At 58.4% G+C, this 13,238-nt stretch overlaps 3 protein-coding genes across 3 annotated transcripts; 2 read left to right on the top strand and 1 right to left on the bottom strand.

Annotated features, from left to right (window-relative positions):
- Positions 1-976: 976 nt before the first annotated feature.
- On the top strand, positions 977-5,924 carry B0T15DRAFT_286712 (uncharacterized protein). The gene is made up of 3 exons (XM_062863644.1): positions 977-1,409; positions 1,501-1,609; positions 1,681-5,924. Exons 1-3 carry the CDS (start codon positions 1,204-1,206, stop codon positions 5,437-5,439), a joined length of 4,074 nt encoding a protein of 1,357 aa, XP_062717700.1. The 5' UTR covers positions 977-1,203; the 3' UTR covers positions 5,440-5,924.
- A 416-nt stretch (positions 5,925-6,340) lies between these two features.
- On the top strand, positions 6,341-8,427 carry B0T15DRAFT_286719 (uncharacterized protein). The gene is made up of 2 exons (XM_062863645.1): positions 6,341-6,891; positions 6,982-8,427. Exons 1-2 carry the CDS (start codon positions 6,529-6,531, stop codon positions 7,960-7,962), a joined length of 1,344 nt encoding a protein of 447 aa, XP_062717701.1. The 5' UTR covers positions 6,341-6,528; the 3' UTR covers positions 7,963-8,427.
- An 800-nt stretch (positions 8,428-9,227) lies between these two features.
- B0T15DRAFT_496405 (NRDE-2, necessary for RNA interference-domain-containing protein) lies at positions 9,228-12,827 on the bottom strand (the record flags this gene model as incomplete). Its single annotated transcript, XM_062867175.1, has 2 exons — positions 9,228-9,798; positions 9,901-12,827. The coding sequence occupies 2 exons, from the start codon at positions 12,825-12,827 to the stop codon at positions 9,228-9,230; spliced, it is 3,498 nt and encodes a 1,165-aa protein (XP_062717702.1).
- Positions 12,828-13,238: the final 411 nt, after the last annotated feature.

Here is a 13,238-nt window from a genome sequence, read left to right on the forward strand (position 1 = left end):
CAAGCAATTGGATGCATCTCACCAGGCAGATCGCCTGAACTTTTGGCGGGGTGTAAACGACCCTGATGCAATGTCTCCTGGTAACCGTGATCCCGACGCCTGCTCAATTTTGATATCGTCTCTCCATACATGCCTTAGACAGTAAAAGTTGTCTATTTACTAAGAGTTCGGTGAAGTTACAGCAGCCAGGAGATTTCCTGATTGAATCTTCAGAAAGCAATGAACAAGAGCGTCAATACAACCACACAGTTAGGTACATACCAATCTCACCGATGCCCCACCCAAGTTGGTTGCTGCACGGTACAAATACAGGTACGGAGCTGCACATATCTGTGTCTTGGCTTTTGCCCAGGTCCCACCTACCACCTACCGCCCACTTGAGCAGACCGCAGCCCACTTCACCCGCCCTGCCCTGTCCAGCGAGGTTGTTTCCCTTCCGACTCTCACCTCTCATCCCATACCACCTCGGCGCCTCTCCCTGCTTGCGTCCTCAATCTTTCCGCCAGGCACGCACGCGATCGTCAGTCATTTGCCCTCGCAGCAACACAGTCGCTTGTGTTGCGACCATTTCTTACATTCTTGTTCCTTCTTGGCTTGCTATAGCAAGGCTGGTTTCCGTGTGTTGCAATTCCGCCTTCTTCGCTCGGATGCGTCTCCACAGTCCGTTCGCCGATATCCGCCACCATCACCATTACCGCCACCATCCTCCTCGCCAGCACGGCCCGGCAAGGCATTCGCTTGACTACTAGGGGTGACAATTGCAAATCAACACAGCACGAAAGCGTACAGCTTATTCCACTGCGGCCAGTGCCCACCAGTTTCCACGCCGTCACCACGTGAAACCTCAACCCGATTGTTACATTCATTTGGCGTTCCGCCCGGAACCGTTCCTTTTGTTGTTGCTAGACCAGAAAGTCTCGGAGGCCAAGGCGAACAAGGTCGCGGCACGTCAACTTAACGGGCAACGAAATCCGCGAGCCGCCCTCTTCTCCCCAGACCCCACGCTCGACGATTCAACTCCAAAGGGGAACTGCCGTGGAATAGATGGTGGCACTGTAGACGGCTGTTCGACTCAAGGCTGCTTCTCGCCCACTTCGGCCAAAGCCGTTCCATACCTCAACGTCCTCCGTGCACCGGGTCGCTGCCTGTGACCCGGCTGGCGCCAAATCTGCGAGAGGCTAACTTCATCGCCCCTCTGCGGCCATGGCCGCCAATATGCCACAGATGGGCCCGAACGGTCAGATGATGATGTTGCCACAACAGCAGCATCCGCAACCTCCACAGCAGCCAAATAAGCAACTGAATCAACTGGTCTACAGCAGTCTGATGCAGACAATGCACCTGGCGCCCATGAACTCATGGCAGAGCAGCGTCAGCATCCAGGATCGCTTCGCGAAGGCTGTCACTCTGTACGACCCCATATTCTCTCTCCGATGCTTCATGCTGCTGCTCCGTTTGCCGTCCTTTACCTCCCCGTCCCAAACGCTAATAGTTGAAAAGGGTTTCGAATACGATTCTAGCGTACCCGCAAAATCAATCCGAATGGCAGAAGCTCTGCCACTCGGCATTAGAGTTCGAGAAGAAGGCGTTCGTGCAATCACCGGACAAGGTAGGCACTACCCTCGTTGCAGCTCCAAAGCCTGTGAGGATTCGGCCGTTCTTTTGCTGACACGGGTGCAGCAATCCTACGATCACGCCATGCAGTCACGGATTCAAGAGCTTGTCAAGCGCCGGCAGAACCTGGTCCCCGATCTACAGAACCAACTGAACACGGATGCTGCGAGGCAAGCCCAGTTGCAGGCGGTCCAGCAGCGACAACAGCACCAGCAGCAGATCATGATGAACCAAATGGCCACCGCGAGGGGCTTGGGCCAACAGCCTCCCCATGGGTTTCAGTCTCTGCAAAGTCCGATGCAAGTCCCTGCCATGGCTCAGCAGCCGCAACAGATAGGCATGGGAATGGCGCCGCCGGGCATGCTACAAAACCGACCGGAACAGCATCAGTTCGCCATGCAGATGGGACAAGCACGGCAGCCGCCATTCGTGCCCCCCGGTCCAGGCCAGCTGAGTGCGCATGATAAGGCCCGGGTCAACGAGCTGGCTTTGCAGTCCATGAACCGCACACCAGAAGATGTTAAGGCTAATATCAGAAACATGATGCGGCAAAAGATGTCGCCCGCCCAGCTGGCAGACGCCGCGGCAAATGGAAGGGACATAGCGCTGATCTGGTTCCATAACTACGCCATGAACCAGCTGCAAAAGAACCCGCAGCAGCGTGGTATGATGCAGGCGCGACCAGGAGGCATGCCGCCCAACATGATGGCTCCGGCACCACACCACGGAGGACAGATGAACCCCGCCCTGATCAACACGATAGCTCCGCCAACGGTCATGCCCGATGGCCAAATGTTTGTCCCGAACATGGAGAGCATCCGGAATGACCAAGAGTTGGGCTACCTTGCCCAACAAGCCGGTCAGGTGGTGGTACCCGCCAGTACTGCCCCCGGTCGAAATGCAGCTCCTGGTGTGATGACTGGGCTCGGGCCACAGCAGATGCCTGGTAACCAACAGGGCCCAAATCAAACACCGCGGCCTCCACAAGGGCAGCAGCCATTCGGTATGCCGCCCGTTAAGATGGACGCCGCGGCCCAAGCACAGCCGGGAGTGCGGCCGTCCGCAGGTCGTCCCATGCAAGGCCAGCAGCCGGGCATGGCGGCTCCTAACGCGATGCCCAAGAACTCGCAGAGTCCGGCAATGCTGGGGACCACCCTCAATCCCCAGTTCAGCCACCAGAACAATGCGAGGCCGCCATCCCTGCCGGGGAACCTGAACAACCCGGCTATACAAGGAATGCCTCCGAACCTCACCCCTGAGGCGCGGCCCGGGATTGGTGCCCTACCGGCAAGCGGATCAACGAGGGAACTAATCAACGAGTGGCGCGAGCAGCAACGCGCCGCTAACAATGGGTTTCCGGGCGCTAAGCAGGGGTTGGCGGCCGGGCAAGGGGTGATGCCGCCAGGGGCTCGGCCCCCGGCGATGCAACAGCAGATCACCGGCGAAGGCGATGACATCATGGCAATTATCCAGACGCCGCCGGGTCGAGCCTCCATGAACAGCATGGATGTGCCTCCATTCCTTTTGAATCGCCTCCGTCAGGTCGTGGGCGTTGTGCCGGCGGAGATCCGAAAATGGGGTCAGTTGAGACAGTTCATCGCCAACAACCCCAGCATCAACACCCCGCAAACGAACAATTATCTGAACCAATGTCAGGTAACCCAGTTCAAGCAGTTGTGGGAAAGGAAAAGAGGAGCTGCGGCACCCAGCGCCCCGGCTCCCCAGCAGCAGCAGCCACCGAATCAGCCGATGGCGTTGCCTCCTGGCGCTCAATATCCGCCAAACATTGCGCAGATAACCCCGAATGACATCCAGAATGTCCGCCAGAGGAATCCTACACTGCAGGCCATGCCTGATGAGACTGTCATAGAGATAGCAAGGAAGCTGAAACGTGATAGTTTCGCAAGGAAGGCTTGGGAGATGTACAGGCAATCTTCACAGGCACAAGTTCCAGGGGTTCCAAAACCTACTGCTCCGGTCTCTCAGACTCCCGTAACCCAACACACGCTAGCCACGGCGGCGACGCACCCCAACCCGCCACACGTCGTTCCGCACCAAACGGCTCTGCCGAAGCCTCTGGGAGCTCCGGTAGCGGAGGCGGCCGCCGTACCTGCCTCGGGAGCTCTCAAGAATGGCCGCGCACCACCTAATCCTTCGCCGGTGACCGCGTCGAAGAACTTGAAGCGGTCAAACCCCGACGGTGCGGGCGATATGCCCGGCCAGCCGGCCAACGCCGCGCCGCGGGCCGCTCCTCAATCGGACCAGCGAGCTCCACCGGCAGGAGCGCCGAAACCGAGCGCGGAGCAGCTTATGAAGATGCGGGGCCGGCCTGGACCCAGCGGAAATGGAGACGAGGCCGCCGCCGTCGCCCGACTGAGGCTCCTGCATGGGGAAGTGGCGCAACTCGCGCAGCAGGAGGAGAAGCAGGAGGTCATTATTCAAATGTCGCCAACAGAAATGCACGAGACTCGGCAGAAGATCCTCAAGGCGGCGGAGAAGATCAACCTGTTCCGCGGCTCAAGCTTGCCGCTGTGGTACCATCTCACCAAAGATGACTCACGGGCCAAGATGTTCTTCAAGACGGTACGTACCAAGCTGTTTCCCTTTTCTGATAAGTTGAAACTGTACTCATACTTTGTGCAGCAAAGGAAAGTTCTTAGGCAGTTCGTGGACCAGAAAACGATGCGGGGGTTCCGCCCCGGTTTGACCATCTCTAAGGACGAGCTGGATCAGTTCATCAACATGATGGACAGCATGCTGCGCGACCTGGAAGCGCTCAAGAAAGGAAACCAGGAGACTCCCGCCGCCGAGCCGCAGATACCGCAGATCGAGCGACCCGTTCCGGATTTGGTCCTCCCGCCCGCCCGGAAGAAACCCAAGACCGGAGCATCCCACGCATCACCCCCCACGACGCAGCAACAAGGCGCCGTATCGTCGTCGCCCCAGGTCAAGGCACCTTCGCCTGTGGTGACCAGAAAGGCAGAGCCGCCCAAACAGTTGCCTCCCAAGTTAACATGCCCGGAACCCGGGTGCGAGATGGGGTCAATGGGCTTCCCATCGGAGGAGGCGCTCAATGCCCACCGCCAGGAGGAGCATGTCAAGCCATTCGAGAACCCTTACGGATTCCTGCAGGAGCAAATGGCTGCTGCTTTGGGGTTGGATGCGCAAGGCAACCCGAAACCACCCCTTAACCCCAACGGCCAGCAAGGCTCGACGCCGGCGGCGCCGCCCATGAGCGCCACTCGTTCCAAACAAGGCCAGACGCCGAAGATGGGCTCGACGCCAATGTCTCGGGCGGTATCCATGCAACGGCAGGGCAGCAGCGCGGCAGGCGGAAAGGCGGCTGAGAACAGCGGCACCCCTAACACAGCCTTCAAGGTGGGTCAGACGACAACCCGGCAGCCGGTGGTTAAGAATGAGATGGGGACACCCCATGCCCCGGTCGTGGAAGATGCATGGTCGGGCTCGACGGTCGACCCGCAGAACCTGTTCCAGAGCGTCGCTCGCTCGTTGGAATCTGTCACGGGGAGCTTTGTGCCGGAGTTTGGGACGTATCGGTCCCTGACACCAAACGACACGCCGGAATCCAGCAAGGACAGCGGGGCGTCGGAACCGAGCAGTGACATCCCCGAGGGCACCAGCCTGGACATTGACGTGGCGTGGCAGTCGGCGCTGGACAGCGACCTGCTGTGGGACATGAACAACATCAACATGGAGACGTTCGAGGATGTGAACGCGGGTATGTTTGCGAACGAGGAGTATGAGTCGTTGATGTTCTCCTTGGATTGCATGGACGACGACCTCTCCAAATCTTTGAATCAATGAGGCCCGGCGGGGCCGGAGCGCGGTTTTAATACCTCAGGTAATGGAGGGCCGGGCTAAAGCATTGGGTGGGTGGGTTGGTGAACTGGTTAAAAAACGGGCGGTTGGGCGTTGATATCGTCATTGCCTTTTACTGTTGCTATCTATTTCCGGAAGGTGAAGCGACCTACTGCATTGATTTGGGTTTTGAATCTGAGGTCCGGACTCTCTTATGTCGACTCGTTATGTGGTCATTCTTCCATTTCACAGGTCTATTATTATTACCTGTAGACAGTATCTAGGTAGCCTGTGGCTCGCTCGTGGTTACGGTACCTTGGCCACCCTGGAGTTTGGGAGTGTATGATGCTTTTGGGTTATGATGATATAACTGCACATGGGGTGATACCCACATTTCTCACTTGGTAATGCGTACTGTACGTACATTGTGTGTTGTACAATGGAATTTCCATTCATGGTGAGAAAGACCACGCATTGAACGATAATCTGGTTGAAATGGAGGTGGTAGTTCGAGCGTTATGGGTTATGTACTGTACAAAAGTACCTACCTACACAGTAGATGGTTTCCATGGTTCCTGCGATCGCCCCGCTCGGGACTGGAGTGGGTCGCAGGAACCCTCAAGCGCGGCGCGTCAATCCCTGACTTGATCGACGGGGCGTTGAATGCCGTTGAGGGGTATTTGGGGTCCGAGCGTTTCTCAACTGATGGCGCCCTCTGAAATCAACACCAGAAGTGCGGCAGAGCTAGGGTTAGGGTTCGAATGAACAAGGTACTAGTAGTAACTAGTACATAGCACGTGGGTAGTGTGGCAAGAAGCTCCAATTTAAAGTTGAACCCCTGCGCGTCTGGTGGATTTCGGCCTTTGCTTTCGTGTCCCACCATCGACGCGTCGACTTGCTCCGCGGTCCGGGGGCTTGACTGGACGGGTTTATTATCGGCCATCCAACGCCGAGTTTGCACCTCTTTCCTGCAACTTTGCGCGTGCGATCTCCTCTCCGAGACTTTCTGCATCTGGTTGTCTGTGTGCGCTTGAACACCCGTTGCCTATTAGATTAACGTCAAGTTTCTTTCATACCGTCAACCAAGTCACAAAAATGTATACGTCGCCAGTCAAACGCCGTGTCCTCGGCGCTTTGGATCCCAACGCGTGCTCGCCCAAGGCCAGCCCGTCCAAGATCAAGCGTGACATGAAACACGCGGCAACGAGTCCGGTCAAGGCAAAGGCCGTCGGGCGGCGGCAAACGGAACCGGTTGCATCTTTGGGTGCAGCATCCCCTCTTCCGGCATCACCACGCAAGCCGGAGCGGGACATTGATTCGAGGAAACGCCTTTCCCTCACCCCGCTGATGGGTTCGCTTGTCGAGGGCAACGATCGTGACGAGCGAGCGCCCAAGAGGCCGCGTGTCGAGAGTTCCAGAGAAGACGCCCGGCGCCAGGAACCGCCTGCTCACACTGGAGTGCGTGACCCCTCCTTTTCCCACCTCCCCTTGCGTGTGCCTCGCTCGTTGGGATGTGGTATTAACACCACCCTTGCTCTGCCCTGTTAGACTCCGCCCTCATCAACCTCCACCATCAGGTCGACGGCGACGCGCGGCCGCTCTGCGTCCCCCGATACAGCTTCCCTCTTCGACACGGCAGCCGACAATTCTCAAGCCACGGTTGTTACTGAGCCCGACACGACTGCGCCGGCAGCAGCGGCAGCAGCACCCGTTGTGGCGCCGCCGCCGCGGAGACGATTGACGCGTGAGCAGGCTAGAGAGGTATGGCTTTTTCTTCTTTTTTTCTCACCTTTCCCTCTCTTTTCCTTTCAGTCACCACAAGTCAGCCTGGCACGATCCATGAATGCTAAGTATGACCCTCACGGGGAACAGAAAGCCGAAATTCTCCGCCTGCGACTAGGCCTCGCGAGCTATAAAGTCCGCACGGGCCAGACCGATGTGCCGCTGGAGAGGTTAGAGGCCAGGCTCGGCCTACAGAGAAGCCTGACGCGCTCGGGGCCCGGTTCCTTCCCTCACGGCCACGGCCAGACCACTACCGCCTCCGTCTCGACTTCGTTCCCACCGCCGTCGGGTCATGGCCAAGGTCCGGGCAGGAGAAGGCCGCTGCCTGGTGCGCCGGTGCGGAGGCCGGCTAGTATCGGTGCTGAGCCGCAGCATCGAAATCGAGACAGGGCTGAAAGGCATGCTGGTGAGGGCGCCGGCGGTAGCCGTAGCAGGGTGCTTGGCGCGGAAGGCAACCGACGGGGACGGCAATTTCTGCAGGAGGAGCAGCGGCCACATCATCGAGCACGGCAACAAGAGGAAGATGAAGAGGAGGAAGACGATGCTCGGCTTGATGACGGAAGGAGGCCGTCGGTGAATGGAGGCTTGGCGAGACCACGCTCGCCTGCTGCCGATGCCAGGGCGTTATCTTCGCCGAGAAGTAGTCTCGTTGAGGAGGACGAAGAAGAGGAGGGCCTGGTGGGCGGTGGTGATGATGTGCGCCGAGGCGGAGCCGCGAGTGGGCTGCTCAGCTTGGCGAAGAGCTAGAAGCTTCGGACGAAGGACTGGGCGACAAAGCCCCGTCGCGGTCGGCGCCAGGGCGATCTGGGTTGGTCTTGAGGGAGTGAGTACATGAACAAAGCAGGAACGGGACGGGGCTGCTTGTGGTTTGAGATCTTTTACTGTTGGGAAAGCTCTCTCTGGTCTTGGAGAGTAAGCGTTGCCGGAATATGCATGTGTTGGCACCACTGTCGAGGCGCAATCCGGTTGCAGAGCCAGGCATGGGTATTTTGTATTGTACATGAGGGCTATCTAGACGTAATGTTGCCAGCACGTTGTGCTGCTGTATTGGTCAGATGCTTGAGTTGGCTTCCTGACCGCACCGCGCCACGTATGGATAGGATAGGCGTGTCCCATGTCGAGGATCCAGCCCGGTTCGCCAACAAAACAGACCAAGTCCTCCAAATACTGTATTTACTTGTATGTACATACAACATAGGTGGTACTTCAGCTTGCACAGACTGTCTTCCGTACCTGCATCGATGCTAGGCCCCCTTCCCCTGCATTTCAGTTGTATCATGATCCCGATTCTAGAATGCTTCCATTTCGAGTGGTCAGCCAGACAACCAACCAATCAAATATACGCTCCCATTGCTTCCATTCAGGTCTGAGACGGCTCAGCTGAAAATCCTGCAGATGCGATGCAACCCAGGGTCGTGCCCCATAGCTCAGCCCAGGTGCAACAAGGCACGGCCCAATCAAAGATCGAAGCGCAAACTCAGCAAGGGGAGGTTTGAAGGCCAGAGGCGACGCCGCCGCGCCACGTGGGCCGTAGCCGGGGATAGAGGAGCTGAGCGTAGCCTACTTGTGGATGTTATATGTATGTACCGTGACTTGTACTTGTACCCGCTCTATTTCGGATGTTTCGGCTTTGTGGTTTTGTATTCTGTGAAAGACAAGAAAGGCGCTGTCTCCCGCTCGTTGCAAGACCAGTGATCTTTTGTATGAAGTATTGACGGTTGGCCAAATTACGGGCTGATACTGTATATACCTGATGTAGTAGTTTGGCAGTTATGGCGCGGGGGATATCAGTCTGGAACTGGCAACGATGAGAACAACTCAGACACAAACCCGAGAAACGAACACAGGCTGGCAAGTATCAAAAGAACTCTCACGGGGCAGAATCAGTGGCGCTGAATATGCTGTTTCGAACGTCAAAGCGCAATTTCAGAGTCCGAGTAAAGGCCCGCGAGTATTTCCGCACACTACCCTCTCACGAGGAAGATCATAGTAGCATATCACAGCCCAGCCCATTACCTCCCACGCCCCCTCCCCTGCAAAAACTCCCCCAAAGACTCCTCTAGATCCACGTGCACCCTCAACCCCTTCGCCACCATGGTCTCATACACAGCCCTCAACTCAGCATCGTCTAACCCCAGCCCCTCCTGCAGCGTAAAGGCTTCCATGTACACCTCCTTCGACCACGGACACGCCGCGATCGCGCGGTAAAACACCTCCCTCGCCTTCTTGCCCCGCAGCTCCCCGTGCGAACAGCAGAAATGGAGATAGGCCGTCCACAGCTCCACGCTGCTGCCCAAGCACGCGGCGTCGCTGTCTGTGAGCGCGGACTCGAACGCGGCCCGAACCGAGTGTGCGGTGCCGATGCCGGCGCGGGCTTCGTACTGGATGGCGAAGCGCCGCGTGCTGAGGCAGTCGTGGGGTTCGGCGAGGGAGAGGGTGCTTAGGACGTTGCGGACGGGATCGTCGGCGAGGCGAAGTGAGGAGGAGTGGGACCAGGCGAAGAGGGAGAGGAAAATTGCGTTGCGCGGGAAGAGGCGGATGAAGGTTTGGAGCTGGGCGCGGAGGTAGAGTGGGCGGTAGGGTCTATGAGCCGGAGGGACGCGGGTTAGCACCGTATCGTTGATTGGGGGGGGGGGGGGGGTGGGTGTGTGGGGGGTTGCTGGGCTACGTGACATGACGGCTTACCCGTGTGTCGCGTGGTAGTATAATAATCGTGCGGCAGCTTGGAGCAGCCGTTCGTGATGCGGGGAGCCGCTCAGCTTACGGGCTACGAGTTCTTGGGAAAAGGATTCGACGCTGGATAAGGCGGCCGAGATGTTGCCTTGAGTCTCGGACGCGGCTTCAGTGCCTGCCTTGGCGGCCAGATACTCGATCAACATCAGACCCTCGGCGTGCTGAGACGCGCTCTCTAGCTGTCGGGAGGACAGCGCATAGTCCCGGGTACTGGAATGATAAGACCGTGCTTTGAGGAGCAATGCGGGAGATACGGTTGTGTCCTTGAAGTCCCTATCCGCCGAGGAGCACAGTCGGGCTAGAGCCATCTCCCTCTGTCCGGACTGGAGATGAATCCAGGCCCAGGTATTCCAGAGGAGCTGACCGTCACCAGATGTAAGACCTGTCGCCGACGACAGGACATTGTGGCAAATCTCGGTGTTTTGATTTGCCCACTCAACCAAGGCGTACGCATTGTACAGCTTAGTGTTAGAGCTGTATTGTTTGAGAAGCCACTTTGCAGTTTTCCTGACGCTGTTCGGCGCATTGAGCCACTCCATGGCTAGGTAATACTCTGCCAGATCCTCCATCCACGAAGTTTTGACCAGGCACTTGAGTGTGCCCAACACCCAGGAACACTCGACCTGTCTGTCTCCTGGCCGATATGCACTTGACCATTCTTCGAGGTACCGGAACCATGCCTTTCCGGGGAAGAGCACTTCCGGTGACATAGCCATGCTGCCACCCTGCTGGCCGAATTCGGGAGATTTCCTCGAAAGATCCATAGTCTCTCCATGGCGACGGTCCTGGTCCACACCGAGGCTGAGCCGTTCCCCCCTGCCAGCAACGAAGGGATCATCATTCAAGAGGGCCCCAAACCTCTCTTCCGATACAACTGCGGGTGGCAGCCCACAGAACACAAGAAAGGCATCCGCCAATAATGGCCTGACCCGCGGGAGAGCAGCCGACGGAAACCAAACCAGAAAGTCCTTGACATCGGAAAACATGACAACGCGAAACGGGTCGTCCTCAACGCCTTCATCAAGCGTCCTCGCCGGCATGCGCGCCTTCTCCGCCCGTTGCCGTTCGGCCGCTGCCCAAGCCAGGAACGGATGTGTCGTGCGCGGCATGCCATCGGGCTCGTCTCCTTTTGCCTCGGACGGATCAACCATGTTTCCACCGGCCTCCACAAAGTACCGCCACCCTTTCGCTCTCTCCTCCCCGATCCGCGGCACCTCGCTCTCCCAAAAGTCCGCAAACGCCGCCGCGGCCGACTCCACATCATACTCCATCCCGGCCTGTGGTCGATAGAATGTCATCTCCAGCATCGCCTGCCATGCCGCCACGGCCAGTTCCGCGAACCCCGCGTCATGCAATAACCGCGTCAGCCGCAAAAAGACGTAGACCAGCTGCTCGCACAGCTCTTCCTCGTCGCGGTCCTCCTCGTCGCGGTCCTCCTCGTCGCGGTCCTCCTCGTCCTCCTTCTGTTGCTCCCTTCTGGCAGGGTTATGCATCACAACCAGCTCCTCCGTCAGCGCCGCGAGCTTACGTACAATATAGCCCTTCACAACCCCTACCTCAACCGTGGTCGCGCGGCCCATCTCGAAATTCAACCTCGCCCTCCACAGACCAAAACTACTACAACCACTCTTCCCTCCTCCTTCCGTTAACGAACCGGCGACCTCGTCCCATTTCCGCGCCGAAACAGCCGGATCCCACACCCGTGCCCCCTCGCGCATCATGCCCACCAGCAGCCGTTCCCTGTCGCCGGGCCCCGGCGCAGCAGTCGTGTGCGATAGGGCTTCTTGGTAGAGGGCTATCTTGAGCTCTGCGAGGGACTTCACTTCCTCTGGCGTCCTCTGGCTCTGGCCCCGTTGATGTTCCTGGCGGAAGAGGGTGTCTTGCAGGGAGATGAGTTCCAGCCAGGCCGGGATGTCGGTTGGGTGGGCTTTGACGTGCCGCGAGAGGGCTATGGAGCGGGATTTGGCGGTGGAGAGCTCCGTGTGGTCATGGGTGGCTGCTGCGGAGGGGTCGACGGGGGTGGTGCTGGAGGAGACATCGGGATCGGAATCAGAATCGGAATCGGAATCGGAGGCTGCGGGACGGGCCTTGCCGTAGATGGAGCGGTAGTCTGGTGTTTTGTCGTCGTGGTCTGAATCTGTCGGGTCCTCCAAGCCGCGTTTGCGTTTTCGGGACGTGTCTAGGGGGATGAAGTCGTCTGTTGCAGCGGCTGGGGGAGGCGGGTCTGCTGATGGCTTGACGCGCCTGGACCTGGAGCGGTGGGCTGCTTCGACGAGCGCCTTGTCGCGGAACGCAGATCCGCTGCCGCTGCCTTCGCCGGGTGCCCTGATGCTGAATCGTTCGTGAGCGCCCTCGCGGTGGATGGTGAGGAAGCCCCGCGACCCGATGATCCTGCCTGCGCCGAAGCGGTAGTAGGCGGGGACCTGGGAACGGTCATTGCTTCCGTACTGCAGGATCAGCGGGTCGCCGCGCTTGTCGATGATGAAGAGGTCCCCGTCGTTACTAGTACTCAGGGGCAGGGCCAAGGGCGTGACTTGGCGTTCGTCTCTGGACGCCGCTTTTGGGCTGCCCGGTCGTGACCCCTGGCGCTCGCGGTGACGCTCTCGCCTGTGATCCCGTTCATGGTCCCTTTCCGTATCCCGATCACGACGGCGTTCTCGCTCGCGATCGGAGTGGCGATGCTCACGGCTGTGATCGTGACGGCGGCGCTCATCATCCCTCCGGTCGTCGCCCCGGCGTTTCTCTGATTCACGGTGTTCTCCCGATGCTAGCCGTGTGTCAGGGGAAGCTGGCTGGGAAGTGCCCTTCGGTTTGAAGGATCCAAATTTTGGCACAGCCCTCTGCCGCTTCCCTTTTTCCTTCTCCCTCTCCGTCTCCATCTCTGTCGTACCACTTTTCCACGCCGCAAATCCTCAGAACCGTCACAGCTCCGCCCAACATACCCCCCTCAGCAGTGCTAGCACGGCCGACTCTCTGTTCAAGTCATGCAAGACAGATGCTGCTGTCTCCCTCTGTAATATTCCACTTGCAGCGGGATTTCATGTTTTTTCTCCCCGTCTCCGTGGTGTTGTGCGACCGGCAGTTGTCAAGGCCCGGCCCGGAGTTTTGTTTGCGGGTCGCTGCAATCGGGGGCCGCTTCCCCAGTTCCAATGCAACGGCTAAAAAAAGCACGGCCCTCTGTAGGTAAATTACAGGGGGTATGACATCAACTGCACAGGGCCAAGTAAAGTACACTACCTACACTATGCATCGGCTCCGTCTGACCTTGAAATTCAAGTTGCATGTTCGAG

The sequence above is a fragment of the Chaetomium strumarium genome, assembly GCF_033439665.1.
Source record: "Chaetomium strumarium strain CBS 333.67 chromosome Unknown B0T15scaffold_7, whole genome shotgun sequence".
Classification (NCBI taxonomy): Eukaryota; Fungi; Ascomycota; class Sordariomycetes; order Sordariales; family Chaetomiaceae; genus Chaetomium; species Chaetomium strumarium.